The sequence below is a fragment of the Ambystoma mexicanum genome, chromosome 9 (genome assembly GCF_040938575.1).
Source record: "Ambystoma mexicanum isolate Mex_15411 chromosome 9, UKY_AmexF1_1, whole genome shotgun sequence".
Classification (NCBI taxonomy): domain Eukaryota; kingdom Metazoa; phylum Chordata; class Amphibia; order Caudata; family Ambystomatidae; genus Ambystoma; species Ambystoma mexicanum.
Genome location: NC_090931.1, coordinates 93,237,119 through 93,258,228, shown reverse-complemented (window position 1 = coordinate 93,258,228; position 21,110 = coordinate 93,237,119). Strand labels below are relative to the sequence as shown.

The 21,110-nt window shown below is 44.4% G+C and overlaps 1 protein-coding gene across 1 annotated transcript in view; it reads right to left on the bottom strand.

Annotated features, from left to right (window-relative positions):
- Positions 1–21,110, bottom strand: part of LOC138487695 (nicotinamide N-methyltransferase-like) — a 34,544-nt gene that overhangs the window by 4,691 nt on the left and 8,743 nt on the right. The window contains exon 2 of the mRNA XM_069614220.1: positions 13,208–13,415. Coding sequence (XP_069470321.1) covers positions 13,208–13,415 — 208 coding nt within the window. The remainder of the gene's footprint in view (positions 1–13,207; positions 13,416–21,110) is intronic.

The window sequence follows — 21,110 nt, the reverse complement described above, 5'->3', positions numbered from 1 at the left end:
AAAGCATCCTTCAAACTGGATATCGATTTCCATATTCTGTCCTGGGAGCATATCTCGCTTAGTGATTGAAAACATCCTCCAGGCTGGATATCGATTTCCATATTCTGTCCTGGGGGCATATCCCCTTCAGTGATAGAAAGCATCCTTCAGGCTGGATATCGATTTCCATATTCTGTCCTGGGGGGCATATCCCCTTCAGTGATTGAAAGCATCCTCCAGGCTGGATATCAATTTCCATATTCTGTCCTGGGGGCATATCCTCTTCAGTGATTGAAAGCAGCCTCCAGGCGGGATATCAATTTCCATATTCTGTGCTGACGGCATATCTCCCTTTGTGATTGAAAGCATCCTCCAGGCTGGATATCAATGTCCATATTCTCTCCTGGGGGAATATCTCCCTTAGTGATTGAAAGCATCCTCCAGGATGGATATCACAGTCCATAGTCTGTCTTTGGGAAGTATCTCTTCTATAGAGATTGAAAGCATCCTCTAGGCGGGATATCAATTTCCATATTCTGTGCTGACGGCATATCTCCCGTAGTGATTGAAAGCATCCTCCAGGCTAGGTATCAATGTCCATAATCTGTCATGGTGGAGTACCTCTTGCTTAGAAATTGAAAGCATCATCCAGCCTGCATATCAATTTCCATATTCTGTCCTGGGGGCATATCTCCCTTAGTGATCGAAAGCATCCTCCAGGCTGGATATCAATGTCCATATTCTGTCCTGGGGGAGTATCTGTTGATTATAGATTGAAAGCATCCTCCAGGCTGGATATAAATATTCATATTCTCTCCTGGGGAAGCATCCTCCAGGCTGGATATCAATTTCCATATTCTCTCCTGGGGAATATCTCCCTAAGTGATTGAAAGCGTCCTCCAGGATGGATATAACAGTCCATAGTCTGTCTTTGGGAAGTATCTCTTCTATAGAGATTGAAAGCATCCTCCAGGTGGGATATCAATTTCCCTATTCTGTGCTGACGGCATATCTCCCGTAGTGATTGAAAGCATCCTCCAGGCTAGTTATCAATGTCCATATTCTGTCATGGTGGAGTAGCTCTTGCATAGAAATTGAAAGCATCATCCAGCCTGCATATCAATTTCCATATTCTGTCCTGGGGGCATATCTCCCTTAGTGATCGAAAGCATCCTCCAGGCTGGATATCAATGTCCATATTCTGTCCTGGGGGAGTATCTGTTGATTATAGATTGAAAGCATCCTCCAGGCTGGATATCAATTTCCATGTTCTCTCCTGGGGGAATATCCGCCTTAGTGATTGAAAGCATCCTCCAGGCTGGATATCAATTTCCATATTCTGTCCTGTGGGCATATCTCCCTTAGTGATTGAACGCATCCTCCAGGCTGGATATCAATTTCCATATTCTATCCTGGAGGCATATCTCCCTTAGTGATTGAAAGCATCCTCCAGGCTGGATATCAATGTCCATTTTCTGTCTTGGGGGCATATCTCCCTTAGTGATTGAAAGCATCCTTAAAACTGGATATCGATTTCCATATTCTGTCCTGGGAGCATATCTTGCTTAGTGATTGAAAACATCCTCCAGGCTGGATATCGATTTCCATATTCTGTCCTGGGGGCATATCCCGTTCAGTGATTGAAAGCATCCTCCAGGCCGGATATCGATTTCCATATTCTGTCCTGGGGGCATATCCCCTTCAGTGATTGAAAGCATCCTCCAGGCTGGATATCAATTTCCATATTCTGTCCTGGGGGCATATCCTCTTCAGTGATTGAAAGCAGCCTCCAGGCGGGATATCAATTTCCATATTCTGTGCTGACGGCATATCTCCCTTAGTGATTGAATGCATCCTCCAGGCTGGATATCAATTTCCATATTCTCTCCTGGGGGAATATCTCCCTTAGTGAATGAAAGCGTCCTCCAGGATGGATATCACTGTCCATAGTCTGTTTTGGGGAAGTGTCTCTTCTATAGAGATTGAAAGCATCCTCCAGGTGGGATATCAATTTCCATATTCTGTGCTGACGGCATATCTCCCGTAGTGATTGAAAGCATCCTCCAGGCTAGGTATCAATGTCCATATTCTGTCATGGTGGAGTAGCTTTGCTTAGAAATTGAAAGCATCATCCAGCCTGCATATCAATTTCCATATTCTGTCCTGGGGAAATATTTCCCTTAGTGATCGAAAGCATCCTCCAGGCTGGATATCAATGTCCATATTCTGTCCTGGGGGAGTATCTCTTGATTATAGATTGAAAGCATCCTCCAGACTGGATATCAATGTCCATATTCTGTCCAGGAGGCATATCTCCTTTAGGGATTGAAAGCATCCTCCAGGCTGGATATCAATTTCCATATTCTGTCCTGTGTGCATATCGCCCTTAGTGATTGAACGCATCCTCCAGGCTGGATATCAATTTCCATATTCTATCGTGGAGGCATATCTCCCTTAGTGATTGAAAGCATCCTCTAGGCTGGATATCAATTTCTATTTTCTGTCCTGGGGGCATATCTCCCTTAGTGATTGAAAGCATCCTTCAAACTGGATATCGATTTCCATATTCTGTCCTGGGAGCATATCTCGCTTAGTGATTGAAAACATCCTCCAGGCAGGATATCAATTTCCATGTTCTGTCCTGGGGGCATATCCCCTTCAGTGATTGAAAGCATCCTCCAGGCTGCATATCGATTTACATATTCTGTCCTGGGGGCATATCCCCTTCAGTGATTGAAAGCATCCTCCAGGCTGGATATCGATTTCCATATTCTGTCCTGGGGGCATATCCTCTTCAGTGATTGAAAGCAGCCTCCAGGCGGGATATCCATTTCCATATTCTGTGCTGACTGCATATCTCCCTTAGTGATTGAAAGCATCCTCCAGGCTAAGTTTCAATTTCCATATTATGTCCTCGGGAGTATATCTTGCTTAGTGATTGAAAGCATCCTCCAGGCTGGATATCAATTTCCATATTCTCTCCTGGGGTAATATCTCCCTTAATGATTGAAAGCGTCCTCCAGGATTGATATCACTGCCCATAGTCTGTCTTGGGGAAGTATCTCTTCTATAGAGATTGAAAGCATCCTCCAGGTGGGATATCAATTTCCATATTCTGTGCTGATGGCATATCTCCCTTAGTGATTGAAAGCATCCTCCAGGCTGGATATCAATGTCCACATTCTGTCCTGGTGGAGTATCTCTTGATTATAGATTGAAAGCATCCTACAGGCTGGATATCAATTTCCATATTCTGTCCTGGGTGCATATCTCCCTTAGTGATTGAACGCAACCTCCAGGCTGGATATCAATTTCCATTTTCTGTCCTGGGGGCATATCTCCCTTAGTGATTGAAAGCATCCTCCAGGATAGGCATCAATGTCCATATTCTGTCCTGGTGGAGTATCTCTTGCTTTGAGATTGAAAGCATCCTCCAGCCTCCAAATCAATTTCCATATTCTGTTCTGGGGGCATATCTCCCTTAGTGATTGAAAGCATCATCCAGGCTGGATATATATTTCCATATTCTGTCCTGGGGGCATATCTCCCTTGGTGATTGAAAGCATCCTCCAGGCTGGATATCAATTTCCATATTATGTCCTGGGGAATATATCTTGCTTAGAGATTGAAAGCATCCTCCAGACTGGATATCAATTTCCATATTCTGTCCTGGATGCCTATCTCCTTTAGTGATTGAAAGCATCCTCCAGGCTGGATATCAATTTCCATATTCTCTCCTGGGGGAATATCTCCCTTAGTGATTGAACGCGTCCTCCAGGATGGATATCACTGTCCATAGGCTGCCTTGGGGAAGTATCTCTTCTATAGAGATTGAAAGCATCCTCCAGGTGGGATATCAATTTCCACATTCTGTCCTGAAGGCATATCCCCTTCAGTGATAGAAAGCATCCTCCAGGCTGGATATCAATTTCCATATTCTGTGCTGACGGCATATCTCCCTTAGTGATTGAAAGCATCCTCCAGGCTAGGTATCAATGTCTATATTCTGTCATGGTGGAGTAGCTCTTGCTCAGAAATTGAAAGCATCATCCAGGCTGGATATCTATTTCCATATTCTGTCCTGGGGGCATATCTCTCTTAGTGATTGAAAGCATCCTCCAGGCTGGATATCGATTTCCAAATTCTGTCCTGGGGGCATATCCCCTTCAGTGATTGAAAGCATCCTCCAGGCTGGATATCGATTTCCATATTCTGTCCTGGGGGCATAACCCCTACAGTGATTGAAAGCAGCCTCCAGGCGGGATATCAATTTCCATATTCTGTGCTGACAGCATATCTCCCTTAGTGATTGAAAGCATCCTCCAGGCTAAGTATCAATTTCCATATTATGTCCTGGGGAGTATATCTTGCTTAGAGATTGAAAGCATCCTCCAGACTGGATATCAATTTTGATATTCTGTCCTGGAGGCCTATCTCCTTTAGTGATTGAAAGCATCCTCCAGGCTGGATATCAATTTCCATATTCTCTCCTGGGGGAATATCTCCCTTAATGATTGAAAGTGTCCTCCAGGATGGATATCACTGTCCATAGCCTGTCTTGGGGAAGTATCTCTTCTATAGAGATTGAAAGCATCCTCCAGGTGGGATATCAATGTCCACATTCTGTCCTGGGGGAGTATCTCTTGATTATAGATTGAAAGCATCCTCCAGGCTGGATATCAATTTCCATATTCTGTCCTGGGTGCATATCTCCCTTAGTGATTGAACGCAACCTCCAGGCTGGATATCAATTTCCATATTCTATCGTGGAGGAATATCTCCCTTAGTGATTGAAAGCATCCTCCAGGCTGAATATCAATTTCCATTTTCTGTCCTGGGGGCATATCTCCCTTAGTGATTGAAAGCATCCTCCAGGATAGGCATCAATGTCCATATTCTGTCCTGTTGGAGTATCTCTTGCTTAGAGATTGAAAGCATCCTCCAGCCTCCATATCAATTTCCATATTCTGTTCTGGGGGCATATCTCCCTTAGTGATTGAAAGCATCATCCAGGCTGGATATCTATTTCCATATTCTGTCCTGGGGGCATATCTCCCTTAGTGATTGAAAGCATCCTCCAGGCGGGATATCCATTTCCATATTCTGTCCTGGGGGCATATCTCCCTTAGTGATTGAAAGCATCCTTCAGATAGGTATCAATTTCCATATTATGTCCTGGGGAATATATCTTGCGTAGAGATTGAAAGCATCCTCCAGACTGGATATCAATTTCCATATTCTGTCCTGGAGGCCTATCTCCTTTAGTGATTGAAAGCATCCTCCAGGCTGGATATCAATTTCCATATTCTCTCCTGGGGGAATATCTCCTTTAGTGATTGAAAGCATCCTCCAGGCTGGATATCAATTTCCATATTATGTTCTGAATGCATATCTCCTTTAGTGATTGAAAGCATCCTACAGGCTGGATATCAATTTCCATATTCTGTACTGGGGGCATATCTCCCTTAGTGATTGAACACATCCTCCAGGCTGGATATCAATTTCCATATTCTATCCTGGAGGCATATCTCCCTTAGTGATTGAAAGCATCCTCCAGGCTGGATCTCAATTTCCATTTTCTGTCCTGGGGAAATATCTCCCTTAGTGATTGAAAGCATCCTTCAAACTGGATATCGATTTCCATATTCTGTCCAGGGAGCATATCTTGCTTAGTGATTGAAAACATCCTCCAGGCTAGATATCGATTTCCATATTCTGTCCTGGGGGAATATCCCCTTCAGTGATTGAAAGCATCCTCCAGGCTGGATATCGATGTCCATATTCTGTCCTGGGGGCATATCCCCTTCAGTGATTGAAAGCATCCTCCAGGCTGGATATCGATGTCCATATTCTGTTCTGGGGGCATATCCCTTTCAGTGATTGAAAGTATCCTCCAGGCTGGATATCGATTTCCATATTCTGTCCAGGAGGCACATCTCCTTTAGTGATTGAAAGCATCCTCCAGACTGGATACCAATTTCCATATTCTGTCCTGGGTGCATATCTCCCTTAGTGATTGAACGCATCCTCCAGGCTGGATATCAATTTCAATATTCTATCCTGGAGGAATATCTCCCTTAGTGATTGAAAGCATCCTCCAGGCTGGATATCAATTTCCATTTTCTGTCCTGGCGGCATATCTCCCTTATTGATTGAAAGCATCCTTCAAACTGGATATCGATTTCCATATTCTGTCCTGGGAGCATATCTCGCTTAGTGATTGAAAGCATCCTCCAGGCTGGATATCGATTTCCATATTCTGTCCTTAGGGCATATCCCCTTCAGTGATTGAAAGCATCCTCCAGGCCGGATATCGATTTCCATATTCTGTCCTGGGGGCATATCTCGCTTAGTGATTGAAAGCCTCCTCCAGGCTGGATATCGATTTCCATATTCTGTCCTGGGGGCATATCCCCTTCAGTGATTGAAAGCACCCTCCAGGCTGTATATCGTTTCCATATTCTGTCCTGGGGGCATATCTCCCTTAGAGATTGAAAGCATCCTCCAGGCTGGATATCAATTTTCATATTCTATCCTGGAGGCATATCTCCCTTAGTGATTGAAAGCATCCTCCAGGCTGGATATCAATTTCCATTTTCTGTCCTGGGGGCATATCTCCCTTAGGGATTGAAAGCATCCTTCAAACTGGTTATCGATTTCCATATTCTGTCCTGGGAGCAAATCTTGCTTAGTGATTGAAAGCATCCTCTAGACTGGATATCGATTTCCATATTCTGTCCTGGGGGCATATCCCCTTCAGTGATTGAAAGCATCCTACAGGCTGGATATCGATTTCCATATTCTGTCCTGGGGGCATATCTTGCTTGGTTATTGAAAGCCTCCTCCAGGCTGGATATCGATTTCCATATTCTGTCCTGGGGGCATATCCCCTTCAGTCATTGAAAGCATCCTCCAGGCTGGATATAAATTTCCATATTCTGTCCTGGGGGCATATCTCCCTTAGTGATTGAATGCACCCTCCAGGCTGGAAATCGATTTCCATATTCTGTCCTCGGGGAATATCTCCCTTAGTGAATGAAAGCACCCTCCAGGCTGGATATCGATTTCCATATTCTGTCCTGGGGGCATATCTCCCTTAGTGATTGAAAGCATCCTCCAGGCTGGATATCGATTTCCATATTCTGTCCTAGGGGCATATCTCCCTTAGTGATTGAAAGCACCCTCCAGGCTGTATTAAAGTGCTGACTCAAAGGAAGGTGAGCCTGAATTGCGCACATGATGCTTACTTTGAAGAAAAAACTAGTGGAAACTAAAGATGTCTGTGATGTTGTTAGAGTCAGAGACTTTTATGAGTCAGAATATTTTACTGGGTATAGTTACATCAGATAAGAAATATATTATTACCAAATGGGTCTCTTCCCGCCCTAATGGGACAGGTATGGGCATTTTAGCAGTTGGTTTGAACTCATGCTACTTGGAAAATCAGATGAAATACACATTGAAAGAGAAGTGGGGGGACACTGAGGGGATGAATGTGGGGCTCAATAGGTGATTGACCCTTCTACATGCCTCCTGCTGAATTGCACATGTTGTGGCTAGAATCATGCAAAAAAGATGTTGCACATGTGCACACACCTATTTGGACATCAGATGTGGACAGAAACGTTTTGTCCATTTCTCCATCGGCTGCCACATTTTAGAGAGTACTTGTTCTCCAGCACTGTCTTTGTTCTCTCACAATCATTATAAGACAAGACTTCCATAAAGCACTAAAGAAGAAGTGCACAAGAAATCCAGGTGCCAGTTCTGGCGGCTGGATCCATTTCCTTCTCTGAGAGAAATGTCCATTAATAATCATGTGGATTATTTGGTGTCAGTGTCAAATGTTTATTTGGAAGGAGAAAGGCAATGATGCTGCATTCACAAAAGCTACCGTCCTTACATGTAACTTTGCCACACACAGGATACTGATATCTCTAGTGCCCAAAGGGCATGGTTTGTTGACATCGCCTGGATGGACTATGCCTGTTCTGTAGGGACATCGCCACCAGTAATGTTCTCACCAAAACTTACAGTTATAGAGATAAGTGCCCAGCTGCTGCCTGGCTCAGTTTCACAGTCACATGTTGGCCAAGCACTGAAATGCCACAATTCACCTTCGCGTGGCTATAGATCCCTATTTGCACCGGTGGGTGGCTGGTGTCTAGCCCTTGTCTTCCTAACTCAGTGCTATTGTGCCCTACTTTACTCATAAGTGATGATGTGCCCTTTTCACCAACTAAGGAAATCATGCTCCCACACTAAGCAATGGATGCTGTGCCCTTGTTACTATTCCGGGATATAGTGGCCTTCCCCCCTCAGGGATAGGATGCCCTTCTGACCAGGTAAGGGTTGTAGGATTCTTTGTATCAGGTAAGGGGCATACGTAGACACCTTCCCACAGAGAGGCGATTTCAACCTGAGTTCTCTGCAGGTTTCTCAGGGGGTCCAGCAGCTAAGACCATGTTGACCTGACATATCATCCACAGACTTGCCTGTTAACCCAGTTGTCCAAGGATGCTTCAAAACCTCTATTTCCCTGAGTCCTTGGACCTGCATCTGGCTGTCCTGCAATGACAATGGGTTCTGCATCTATGTTCCTCTACGTGCTGCCTGCTCCTGGAGAACTGCCCCTCTCACTTCACATGCGTTATCTGCTGCTTCTGCCTTTCATGGGACTTACATGCAACCTCACATTCTACTCTCCTCAGTGATTGGTCTTGCTTCATTTCTCCTTCTGTGAGACTCTGATTTTGGCTAGGTTGCCTAATATCTTCCCTTGCAAGAGCTGCTGTCTCCCCTCAGTTTTACAAGGTGAAGGTGTCGCCGCCATGCTTGCTCCATGCCGCCCCACTGTAGACCTCTGCTTTGGCTCCCTATGCCCCCCACCCTGCTGATCAGTTTTCCGCTGGGAGCATGTCACCACTTTGTTCTTTATATTGCTACCTTGGAGGCCAGTGTCACGGTCCTCAACAGGGGCGTCTGGGCTGCAATGCCTTCTCTCATAAACTGTGTCACAACTTTTGGAATTCTTGCCATTGTTCTCTCAGGTTCTGTCCCAAATGAATCACTGGGCAAGGGGTCACATTTCCTAAGCCCAAAGCCTCAGTATTACCTTCCCCAACATGCTGTGGGAACTAGGGACAGAGTACTGAAAGAGGGTCAGTGGTGTGATCGCCCCTTCCGATTCTTGGAGGGGGCTCTGCAGTTCACACCCTGTACTGCCAAAGGTACCTGCTAGCACTAGTGAGTTTGCCCTGCTAGGCTGACTTTCCTGTGCTGAAGGGTCCCCACTAAGCCTGAGTACAGAGCTAAGGACCTTTGTCAAAATATTCAAGTCACGTTGGTTAATAGACCTGATTTTAACCTAGAAATATTGGACCAAAGAAACTTCACCCACACATTTCACTCACTTCCTCCGCACCATCCGGCTCCAAGGTATCTATTCTCATTTGAACTATAATTTATCCCTCCCAGGGCCTTGCAATACAAACAACACAGTTGTCGCTGCAACAATACATCCTGTCCATCTGCTTTGAACATTTCAGGCCTTGTTACTTTGGGGTTGATGGTCAAAGGGCACCTGGTGTCATGGAATTCAGGGATCTTAGGGTTCAGTCAGTTATATGGGCTATACCTCGTGGTCACTCAGGAATGGGCCGGGTCGTGCTTTGGCCAAAGTGAGATAACATACCCACCAGGCTCCGGCCTGTAATCTAGACATTCCTTTTGGGTTCATTTCACACCTTCACAACACTTTCAAGAACAATGGACAAACAGTGTGGCGGGTGGGGGTGCAACTGTCCTCATGGGAGCTCGGGCATGACTAGAGATTTGCGTTGCCTCGTGGATTTGGGCCTAGTGCATGTGCTTACCGCGCAGGCCTTTGCTTCTACATAGGAATATTATTAATATCTTTGCAAAATAACAATGACCCTCGCACCTTGGGCCACACTATTTGAAAATGCAATAATTGATGAGGTTAGCATGGGATCCTACAGTGCGGAAATGCCCTAGTTCATTTCAGTGCCTCAAAGGTGTTTTGCCTTACTTTAAAGCACCCGGGGGGTGGGGCTATCCCCTTCCCAACACTACCAAATGCTTTGGTATGTATTGAATAAAAATGAGGAGATTCCAGCCGCTGGACATTCTGAGTTAAAATGTGGAATGGCGACAGATTTCAATCTGTTAGCTCCACCTTAAACTAGCCATGCCAAGACAGTTCCTTAAAGCTAGCTTGGAGTATGTGGTAATCAGAATCCCAGCTGATTGGCCCCTACCAAGTCTAGAAATCTTTACTATCTCATTCAGTAATTTGCACACATGTGAGAACAAGTAAATGGGTCTAAAATTATGCAATTCAGTTGTTGGCTACTGTTAGGGAGAATTCTAAAAAATGTGTTAATTCCCTTCACCTTAGAGACCCCCAGCAACTTTGATGGATTTTGAGGACTTGATTTTTTTACCTGGAGAGAGTGTGACCCTTTTTTCCCACTCTCTCATGTATTTTGATGTATGTTTTACTATTGTGTTCTTTGATTATGGAGTTTTAGACAACTCCATAGGTATCATCTTTTCATTTGTGTCACACAGCACCCTCAGTGCAGTGACACAGGGAAGCCTTTCAGGCTTTCCCAAGGTTTAAATACCTTCTCTGGGATAAACTACTGTTTCCCAGAGAAAGTAAAGTGAAAATGACTTTACTAGTCTTTTTAAATTCCTAGACCCAGCACACCTTATCTTACAATTGAGTGCTGGAGGGGTTACTTAGTATCCCCTATGTCTAAATACTCATGTAGCAGTCAAATGCTACCCTTTCGCCTCAGAATGGCTGGTGGCAGTGGTTTTATAACGAACTACCATGATTTTCCCCAACCGCGAACAGCGGTAGCGTTAAATCGTAGGAGCCATGTATTTGAAGATGGTGTCTGAGCCCCCTTTGTTTAAACAGGTCCTTGTCTTCTTTTTTCGCCATTTCATTTTGGGAAGGTCCTTCTAGAGTTTGTCTCTGCGCACCAAACCAGGTTTAGTCCCTTTGTTCCATCACCTTTGGCGGGCTTCAGGACTGAAGACCGCCTCTGGCGCCCACGTGTCTGGGGTGGACAGGAAGTGAGGGAGGGGCCCGAAACTGCCTGTGTTAAGTCTCCTAGGAGACCCAAATTCACTCTGGTATGATTGGCTGGCTGACTGTCCGGCAAGAACAGCCACCCTGCTGGGTGAGTGGCAGCTAGGCTGGAATGAATGGGAGGAAACTGGATAAAAGGCAAGTCTCTTGGCTTGGAAGGCAGAGTCGACCACTGGACCGAAAGAACCGCAGATGAGCTTGAAGAGGACGGCTACTGCAACTCCTGGACCATTGGTTTGCCCGGTGAAGCCCTTGCTGCAGGTCTGAATCGCCTTGTTTATCTCGACAGAAAAGCCCCCAGAAGGACAAATTCTCCTTTTGAGTTGGTGGGACCAATCAACTCGAACCATAAGCCACCTGGATAGTCACCTCAGAGCTGGTTGACTTTTCTCAGCGTGCTGCAGGGAACTGTAATACCAGGAAGGGAGACACCATTTTGTGTGCTTGACTACAGCTACCAGAATCGAGGATTTGCCAGTTTTCCTGCTTTTGGACCAGTCCCAGTGCAGTGCAGGAGTCCCCCGACATCCTCCCTCTTGTCCCCACAACTGAGGCCCAGGAACAGCGAGATCTGCAGGAACTGCCAGGAACAGAAGTCATCAGCTGCATCTTTTCCTTCATGTGTAAAGGTACTGTAAAACCAGACTCAGAGTACTTACCTCTTGCGGTGAAAGTGCTTGAAACTTTTCCAACTCACAGGCTTAATCAGCTTATGACCCAGCATATAATTCTTCTTGCTACAAACTACTCCTAAGAACTTGTGCTGAGACCTTTCCGTTTCACTACCAGAACTGCTTTATCCTATCCAACACTTTAGCCCATGGACTTTGGCCTAACCAATTGAATTGAATTGACTCTTCTGGTGAACTCTAAATATTTGCACTGTCTAAGAATAACTTGTAACAATTTATGTTCTAAATAACCTATACCTTTTTGCTCCTACGTCAAAGTATTCTCAACACCATTTTGCTCCTCCTTCAAAGTAGTCTGAATGCCTCAGAAACTTAAAGTGTATAGTACTGAAGTATATTTGTGTATGATATTTTACTGCCTCCTTCTAATGAATGTTTTATAACTGACTGTTGAATAAATTAATAAGTACTTAACCAGGAAACCTTGAGTGTAAGAGTTTATTTGAACACCTGTGATTGTAGACCTCTGTGTAACATCATTACAGCTCACATTCCCTCTTGAGATAAGCCTGGCTGCTCAGCTCCGATACCAAAAACTGTGTAGTACAGACTTATACCAAAGGTTGGTTTTGCTTACACCTGTAGTATTAATTGTGTGTAGTGGTCACGAAGGGTACTGCATACAAACTCTGCCTAACAGCTACTCACTAGGTGGCCCTCCAGAGGTTTTGGCTATCAACTTTCAAAACCTTTCGCTACTCGCTGTGGTAGCTATCGCTGACGGGAGTTGAAATCCAAATATCTGGAGCACCATACAATGAGTAACCAACTTTAATTGCTGCATATTAACAACAGTCTGGAACATAGCTGCAACTCATGGTAGCATTAAAGTTGTGGTGTATTGCCCTTTCAAAATGCGGGGCAACTGAATTACATTTTCTAGAAGGCAGGGGTCATTAGGAGAACCTCAGTATTTATCAGTGTCTATTGTTATTTTCAGATGTAAAATGAAGGGGGTGTTTCAAATTGTTCAATTTTGATTTTGTAAGCAGAAATGTTGCTAGGTCTGGAAAAGATCTGGGGCTACAACCAAAACACCTGGGGCTATAGCCCTCTAAGCCCCCATTAGCAACGCCTCTGTAAGCATATAGGCATCAAATGTTTCAGTATCTAACCGGAAAAGAATATCAGAGAAAGTGTTAATTTGGCGAGAAAGCCTAGGCGTGGGAAGGCCGATTATAAGAAGTGGGTATCTAGAAACACAGCGTGTCAGATATCATCCGGTAACAGCAATGGTGAGAAGTGCTCTGCCCCAGTCGACATTATCTTGACCTTGGTCTGCATCTGTATCATGGGCTAAAAGAGAGCTCCATGATACACACGTAGGATATGTGCGGACCTCATGAAAACCCAAAGAGATCTTTGTTGCTTATGAATTTTGGTGTCAACAAAATTCCCTGTGGTTTCTTACCTCTGCCCTTCAAGTTCACAAACATATCTCACAATTGGACCCCAGTCAAAGCCTTGTGGTTCATTCTTCAGCCACTTCTCAAACTCTTGCCGGCTTAGGGCAGAGTAGTCAGTGGCAATGATCTCCTTGAAGACTTCACAGGCTGATAGTAGCTGGTAGATGGTGGGACCTGTGCCAATGTCTATCAGGGTTTCTCCTTCCACAACACCTGGTTTTAAAAAGGAAAGGAAATAGTCATGTAGCACAATCAGATGTGTGTATTTTACTATCTTATGTCAAGTAGCAATATGACATAATATCCACAAATAGAGGTTACCGAATGACACCATTAATCAGAACTTAGGGTTCTAACCATGTTTTCAAGTTGAACATACCAATTGGTAACCTAGTAATTTAGTATCAGAGAAGTGGTGAGAGCACAAGGAACATAGGTGAACTATGCAGCCAGTTGGGAGATTCCCATGGAACAGTGCTCAAAAAGCCCCAATGGAGTTAAGCAAGAAATTGTGGTTGGAATCTGATGAATTTGGCGCTGCGTATCAATTTATGAGTAGCCTTGGACACTTAAGGATGCTATCAAACTGAATAAAAGAGCACTCACGCTCACATTTTTTTCATACGATCTTTTTTGTTGCTCAAAGTGGTGACACGTGTTTCGACCCCACAAGGGTATTTATCAAGGCTGAAGTATTTAAAGTCATACCACAATTTGAGCAGTTTGGTGATTTGTTAATTTCGTGACAATTATAAGACAGTGCAATTAGTGCATAGAATGTGAGGTTTGAAGGTGAATGTGTGTGCAAGGTGATTGTGTTGTTGAACGGTGAGTAAAGTGACATACGTTTATTTATAAAATAAATCGGTGAGGCATAATTAACATGCATACACAATGTGAGCGTGAGTGCTCTTTTATTCAGTTTGACATAGCATGCTTAAGTGTCCAAGGCTACTCATAAATTGATACGCAGCGCCAAATTCATGAGATTCCCAAAATGTCTTAGTAATTTAGTATGTTTGTTTTCATTCGGTAAAAGGCAGCTTGCTACATGCCACTGACACATCTGCAGAGAAGAAGGTGCCGATGACAGGAGAGTAAAGAGGAAGCGTGGTTGGAGAGCGTGTTGTGTATGAAGCCACTTCAGGTGTCACTAAGTGAAATGAATGACCTCATCACCTCACAGACACCAGACATGCTCCTTCTGACAGAGGCTTGGCTGAAACCCCACCACACACCCATCAGCTCTGATATGCTTCCCTCACACTATCACTTTCGCCACAGGGACCGGCTACGCAAAAGTAATGGCATTGTAATGATATGGTCATTCACACTTTGCACACCCCATCCAATGCATCCTTGAAGCCCTCTCTCACAACCCAAATTCTTCCACCTTTTTAACCATCCTGAATACACAATCTGAACATCCGCAAAGAATGGTCAGCTTTCATTACTAACAATCACAGCTCTCCTTGCACAAATATCTACCAGGTCGATTTCAATTCAGGTACTTCCCACCTAGACAACAATTACATAAAGAGCAGCATCCTCACTCTACTCTTCCCCTACACTCTCACCCAACATATCACCTACTCCACACAGAAAGCTAGCAATACCCTGGACGTTCTGATTTCTTTTTTAAAAATTGTGAAAAATTGAATATGTCAACCGTGTTCAGGTCACTTTTCCCTCCCCTTCGTGCTCACCCTGCCACACAACATCTTCTCATCTGCCACACATCCCACTCGCCCCCCAGCTAGGCAATTAAAAACATCATAAGCATAGCTGACTCACTACTCATACCATCATCCTCTAGCACCATACCCACCCAGCCTTACTTCTCATCAATTGCAGCATTAGAAACACACAAGCACCCGACCAACCAAATAGCCTCCCTCCAAAACACTGAAACTCTGCAATCATCGCCATCGCCAGACATAGTTCAATGACTCCCTCATCACCATTAAACAAGAACCCAAAGGCCAAGAGAGAGTCTGGCAAAATAGTCAGATCCATGCCTCTTCACTAGGGCACCCCTCAAAGACTGCCACTACAAATGCAAGATGTCCATATGCAGCGTCAAAGCTGCCTACTATCCCCAAAGAGTTTCATTCCACCCCCCATCACACATAAAAACTTTTCACATCATGAAGTCATTCTGCAAACCAGTCTCTGCCCCTACTACAATCGCATCCACCTCAGTATGCAACTTGCTTATGGACTACTTCAAAATACACATCAGACAAGCCAGAACCTAAACGGTTCTTCCACCCCTCACCCCAGAACCTCAAGCACATTTGACCCATTCCACCCTTTGATCAGGACACCCTTGTCATCCTCATTTGCAAAACAAAAAGCCAGCACACTTCCTTGATGATGAGGCATCACCTCCACAAATTACGCTGATGACACGTAGATCCTCATTCCCATCTCTGGCGAATACGAATCTGACACCAAAACCCTCAATTCAATCTACGCCACTATCCAAACATAAATGGCTGAAAACCGGCTATGTCTAAATGGGGACAAAACTGAACTTCTAATTGACTCCCCGGGAACCCTAAGGAAACTCAATGACCAATATAACACCTTCACCATAGAAAATGTTCAAATATCTGTCTCCCAAGCTGTTAAAACACTTGGAGTTTACATGGACCCCAACATATCCATGTCAAGACAGGTCAAGGCCATAGCATCTGCAGCAGCCTACTATTACAACTGCTAACCACAGCTAGACCCTTCCTCTCACAGCAAAACGGCCTAAACATAGCTAGAGCCATAACTGGACCCCACCTTGATTACTGCAATGCCCTCATGGCAGGCACATCCACTAAAGATATTGAAAAACGCCAGGTTGTCCAGAATAACGTGCTCAGGGCGACCACTGACTTCCCCAAAAGAGACCACAAAACAGCTGTGAGGAAACAAGCCCACTGGCGTCCCATCAAAGAAAGGGTCATTTTCAAAACATTGGCACTCACTCACAAATGCCTACACAACACAGCCCTGCTGTATCTCTCTCAAAGAATCTCGAGGACGCACACTGCCAAACCTACTAGGACCCCTTACACCAACCGAATCACAGTACCTAGGGTACTTAGGACACGCCCCAGTGGCTCTAGTTTCCCCTTCATTGCTGCCTACCACTGGAACTCTCTACCACCTCACATCAGAGGAATTACCTCCCACATAGCCTTCCGCAAAGCGATCAAGACCATGCTCTTTTGTATGAACCTGCCCTCACACTCTATCACCGGGTGCTCATTGAGTCCTCACTGTATCTATAAATAACTCATGAAACTTGAAGAAAGCATTTATCTGCCTACTCTTAACAACTGCTATGCCTATTGTAACCAGTAGCAACCTCTGTACCATGTAACTAACACATTTCCATGGCCCTCGCCTCGATGCCTTTGGGCTCCTAGTGTGCTCCATAAATAAAAAATAAAAAAGGAAGTACCCAGCTGGAGCCACATTTTACTTCATCATCTCCTGCCTCTCTCATGGCACAGGCCCTTCCACACTCCTCTTCACGTGTTCTTGTTTTATTAGCACCTTAGAGAGTGGTGTCACCCAATCAGGAGGCAAGGAACACATGCTATGTCTCTCTGTATAATGACAGTGACCCTTTTCTGTTTCTTTTTTTTTCATGGCAAATCACTATGCACGATTCTCACTATTAATAAGTCAGACGTCGGCCCGGGATTCTAACAGCATTACTGCCTTCATCTGGAACGGGCTTCAGTGGTAACACCTCCCAGGCCTTGAGGAGCCATCACTTCACACCGAAGCCTGTCAGACAAACTGGAGAATGATTCAGAGAAAGCAAGGGAGGGCAGAGACAATGATACTGCAAGGGACAGAAACACTGACAGAGAAATAGTAAGCGACAGAGAATGACAGAGACTAACACGGATGGAGTCTGGACAGTCACTGACTTCAAGAGAGAGAGACTGACAGCGACTGACACTGTTGGAGTCTGGACGGAGACACTGAATTAGAGAAAGAGAGAATGACAGAGACTGACACTGATGGAGTTTAGATAGAGACACTGACTTAGAGAGAGAATATGACAGAAAGTGACATTGATGGAGTTTTGGCCGGAAACACTGACTTAGAGAGAGAGAGAGAGAGAGAGAGAGAGGGACAGAGAGAGGGAGAGAGAGAGAGAGAGAGAGACAGAGAGAGGGGGAGAGAGAGAGAGAGAGAGAGAGAGGGAGAGAGAGACTGATGCTGATCGAGTCTAGACATATACACTGGCAGGGAGATGGGGAGCAACAGACTAACACAGACTGGCGCTAAGATTCCTTGACCTGCAAAGAGAGACCGACATAGACTGATATTGATGGACACTTTAGAGAGAGACTGGGACCTAAGGAATGTTGCAGATTCAGGTTTGATAACAAAGTTCATGTAATTCTTTCAGGCAGGTCTTAAAGCATAAGATTGATGACTTAGAAAGGTAACTACAAGACGTACATGGCCAATCTGATGATCAAGAGCTGTGTGCAGGAAATGGTGCTAGCATTCCCCAAGTGGAAGGGGGAGAACGCAACCTTACTTCATCGGAACAATTTATAGATAGATGTGTAGAGTTGTAATGCCTTACTTGCCAGTTTGCGCGAGCCTAAGTCCAGTAAAGTCCTGCTAGCCCGAGCTGTCAGGCCTAAGCATAGTGAGGACCTTCATGAGGACCTGGGGCCATTTACGGCCATGCACGCCCCCAAGCCAGCCATTAGCCCTAATAGAATCACTGCATCACAATATGGATGCTACCAGAGCTTTTCTGTGTGGAAAAAAAGGTTTTCTTTGATGAAAGAGCAGGTGAAGCTGAGAAAGAGAAACTGAGTTGAAAAGGGAGGCCTACAAAAGTCAAAAGTTAGAAGAATTTGGAATTCTATCAGGTGGGCTTGTAAGCACCAGATAGACACTTTTCAATTCACTTAGCGAAAAATACAGATGCAGCGTTTCTGCAAAAATTGATTCTCGAATGCAATGTGTGCATTTGCAGAGCTATAGATAGCTATACACGCAGAAAACTAGAAAACTTGGAGGACGGTCGAGATAGACATCGCCTACCTCAGGGCCCCCTTCCGAAACTCAAAGGCACGATCAATCAAGGTAAGCCAAGAGAAGGACATGACACTTCCATCAGTACACATTTGAAACATCTAGCTGACAAGGAACTAAAGAGATGGCCGTGGATTCCGGCGGCGCTAACGTGGCAGGCCCGCAAACAGCAACCAACTAACATCCTCAACAATCATTTGCCAGAGGTCAAACCTGAAAATCATTTGTCTCAAAAACTATGCATGGGGTCATGGAATACAATAGGCCACAGCCACCTGATATTGGCTGGCGACATCCATCTCGGCTCATTCGATCTATTAGGCCTACAAGAAACTTGGCTAACGACAGCTCCAAGCTTAGATAGATATGAGATCAGTTTATAACCAGCAGCTAAGGGGCCCAAAGGTCGGCCCACTTTGGGCCTCCTAATAGTGGTCAAGTCAGGCAGCCCACTACGCATTGAACACAACTTGCTTTTGACCACTTTCATCCAGGTCGTACTTATCTCTTGGAACCATCCAAAAAGAACAACAGAGACCGCTGACGCTGAGTCTCTCTTGGTGGTGAATATCTACTGGAACCCCAAGGCTCAATCGTCCAAGGCCTTTATGAGCACCATGGACTCAATCATTGCAGAAGCCATTGCATCACAAGCCATTAAGCACATTATCATATGTGGGGACCTCAACGCCACTTGCCGCTATACGAGATCAGATATCGAAAAGCCGCAAAGAGCACCAATCAACTCCATGAACCGGCACAATCTCAAATCCCTCGAAAGGGGCACTGCATGGTCTGACTTAATGGAAGCACGAGATTTTTATAATCTTCATTCAATAAAGAATCAGAATAAACTGTCAGTACTAACCTGGGGAAGAGATGGCCTGGGGAGCACCATAGACCATATCTATGCATCAAAAGAACTCTTTTCCATTATCGACTCATTCGAGGTGGTCAAAACATTACATAGTGACCATATCTTCTTGACAGTTTTATGGCCTGCCACAAAAGCTGTACACCTAGCAATAAAAATCCCAATAGAGATTGGTACTCAAGGCACACGGTTACAGCTGACGAAAGAAGCCATCTGCTCAATTACCAAGGAATGTAAAGGGAAAAAAGAGCACAAGATGAGAGATTCATCCTTACCAGAGCTGGACTATTGCCCACTTCTTATCCCGTATTTACATCAAAGGAAAACGCGAAGGCAACCATCACAACAACATCTCCATACCTACAGACTGGAGGTAAGGGAAAGGAGGAAAACCATGAGACGAGCAAAGAGGTGTGGCAATAAATGTATCTGTCGGTACCAAACCGTGCCATGGTAATAAAAGCCACAAGCGCCTACAAAACATGGTTACTGGGGTTTTGGAGAGTACTCTATCAAAGAGACTCGGAGACCATGCTCCATGCAGTCTGTAACAGACAATCTAAAACTTTTTGGACAATTGTAAAATCAACTTTATCCATCACTGAAAACACCTTACAAAATTGTGTCAGTGAACAAACCTTGACCACTAATTTCACATAATTGTTTCACCAGACATCATTCAGCGGGAGCATTGATAAAAAATCAGAACAAAGCAAATGGGACATCGAATATGACACAGCCTCGATTCTAAAAAAAAATAAAAAAAACTTGAACAAATCGAGAGCCTCAGGCCCCGATGTGATCACAAACTTTCAATTAAAAACTAACCCGGAAGAATGGGTGGACTTAATCTCTGAAATCAGTGTCAGATGCTTAGCCCAGAAAATGATACCAGACTCTTGGAAAACAGCTAACATCGTGCCAATTTTCAAAAAAGGGGTGAAAAGTGAGCCAAAGAACTACCGTCCTATAGCTTTGCTCGACATAGTCAGCAAGCTATTCCGATCACTTCTCCTAGCCAAAATCCTGGGTAAAACAAGGCCGGTTGAGCAGACCCATACCAATCGGGTTTTGTTAAAAACCTGGGAACAATGGCCAATATAATGCTAATCAGCATCCTAAAAGCTATGCTACTGGAGGGGCGTCCGAGACTATTTGTCGCTTTCATAGATTTAGTTCAGTCATTCGACCCGGTGAATAGAGAGAAACTGTGGTCAAAATTAATAAACTGGGATTGTCCCTCTTCTCTCATGGATCCCATTAAACTGCTCTACGCCGACACTTATGTGTGAGTGAGGCTCAACGGCACAAGTAACCTATCAAATTTGATAAAAACCAACAGAGATGTAAAGCAGGGGTACCCCTTGGCTCCTGAATTATACAACGCGTACTTGGGGGACATTGTAGACCTTGGAATCAACACTAGATCCTTTCCACCGTCAGTAGGAGAGGACAATATCACAAGGCTGCTTTATGCGGACGTTATAATCCTCTTGGACCATACAACAATCGGTCTACAGCGTCAATTGAACAGCCTCTCAACATACAAAAAGAAAAACTGATTTGGAAATAAATACAAGCAAAACTAAAGTCATGATTATGGAAATCCATCTAAAAGGTTGGAACACCTGCATTGGCATCTTGATGCTCAGACACTGGAGATAGTGCCAAACTTCAACTATTTGGGAGTAGCAATTAACAGGAGTCTAGTGGAATCTTCGATGCAGGACGTACTCTACGCCAAGACCATTACATTAGCCACACAAACAATGGTCTTAGACAGAACATTTGGGAAGTTTTCCCTGCTTCTGGCAATGAACTTCTTTTTTATTTTATTTTATTTTGATATAGCTGTAAAATACAGCCTTTCAAAAACAGACATCACACAGTAGAAAATAGTTACAGTAAAATGTTTCACAATACAATCTCTAATACATAAAGACACTCAATGTTTTAAGAACAAT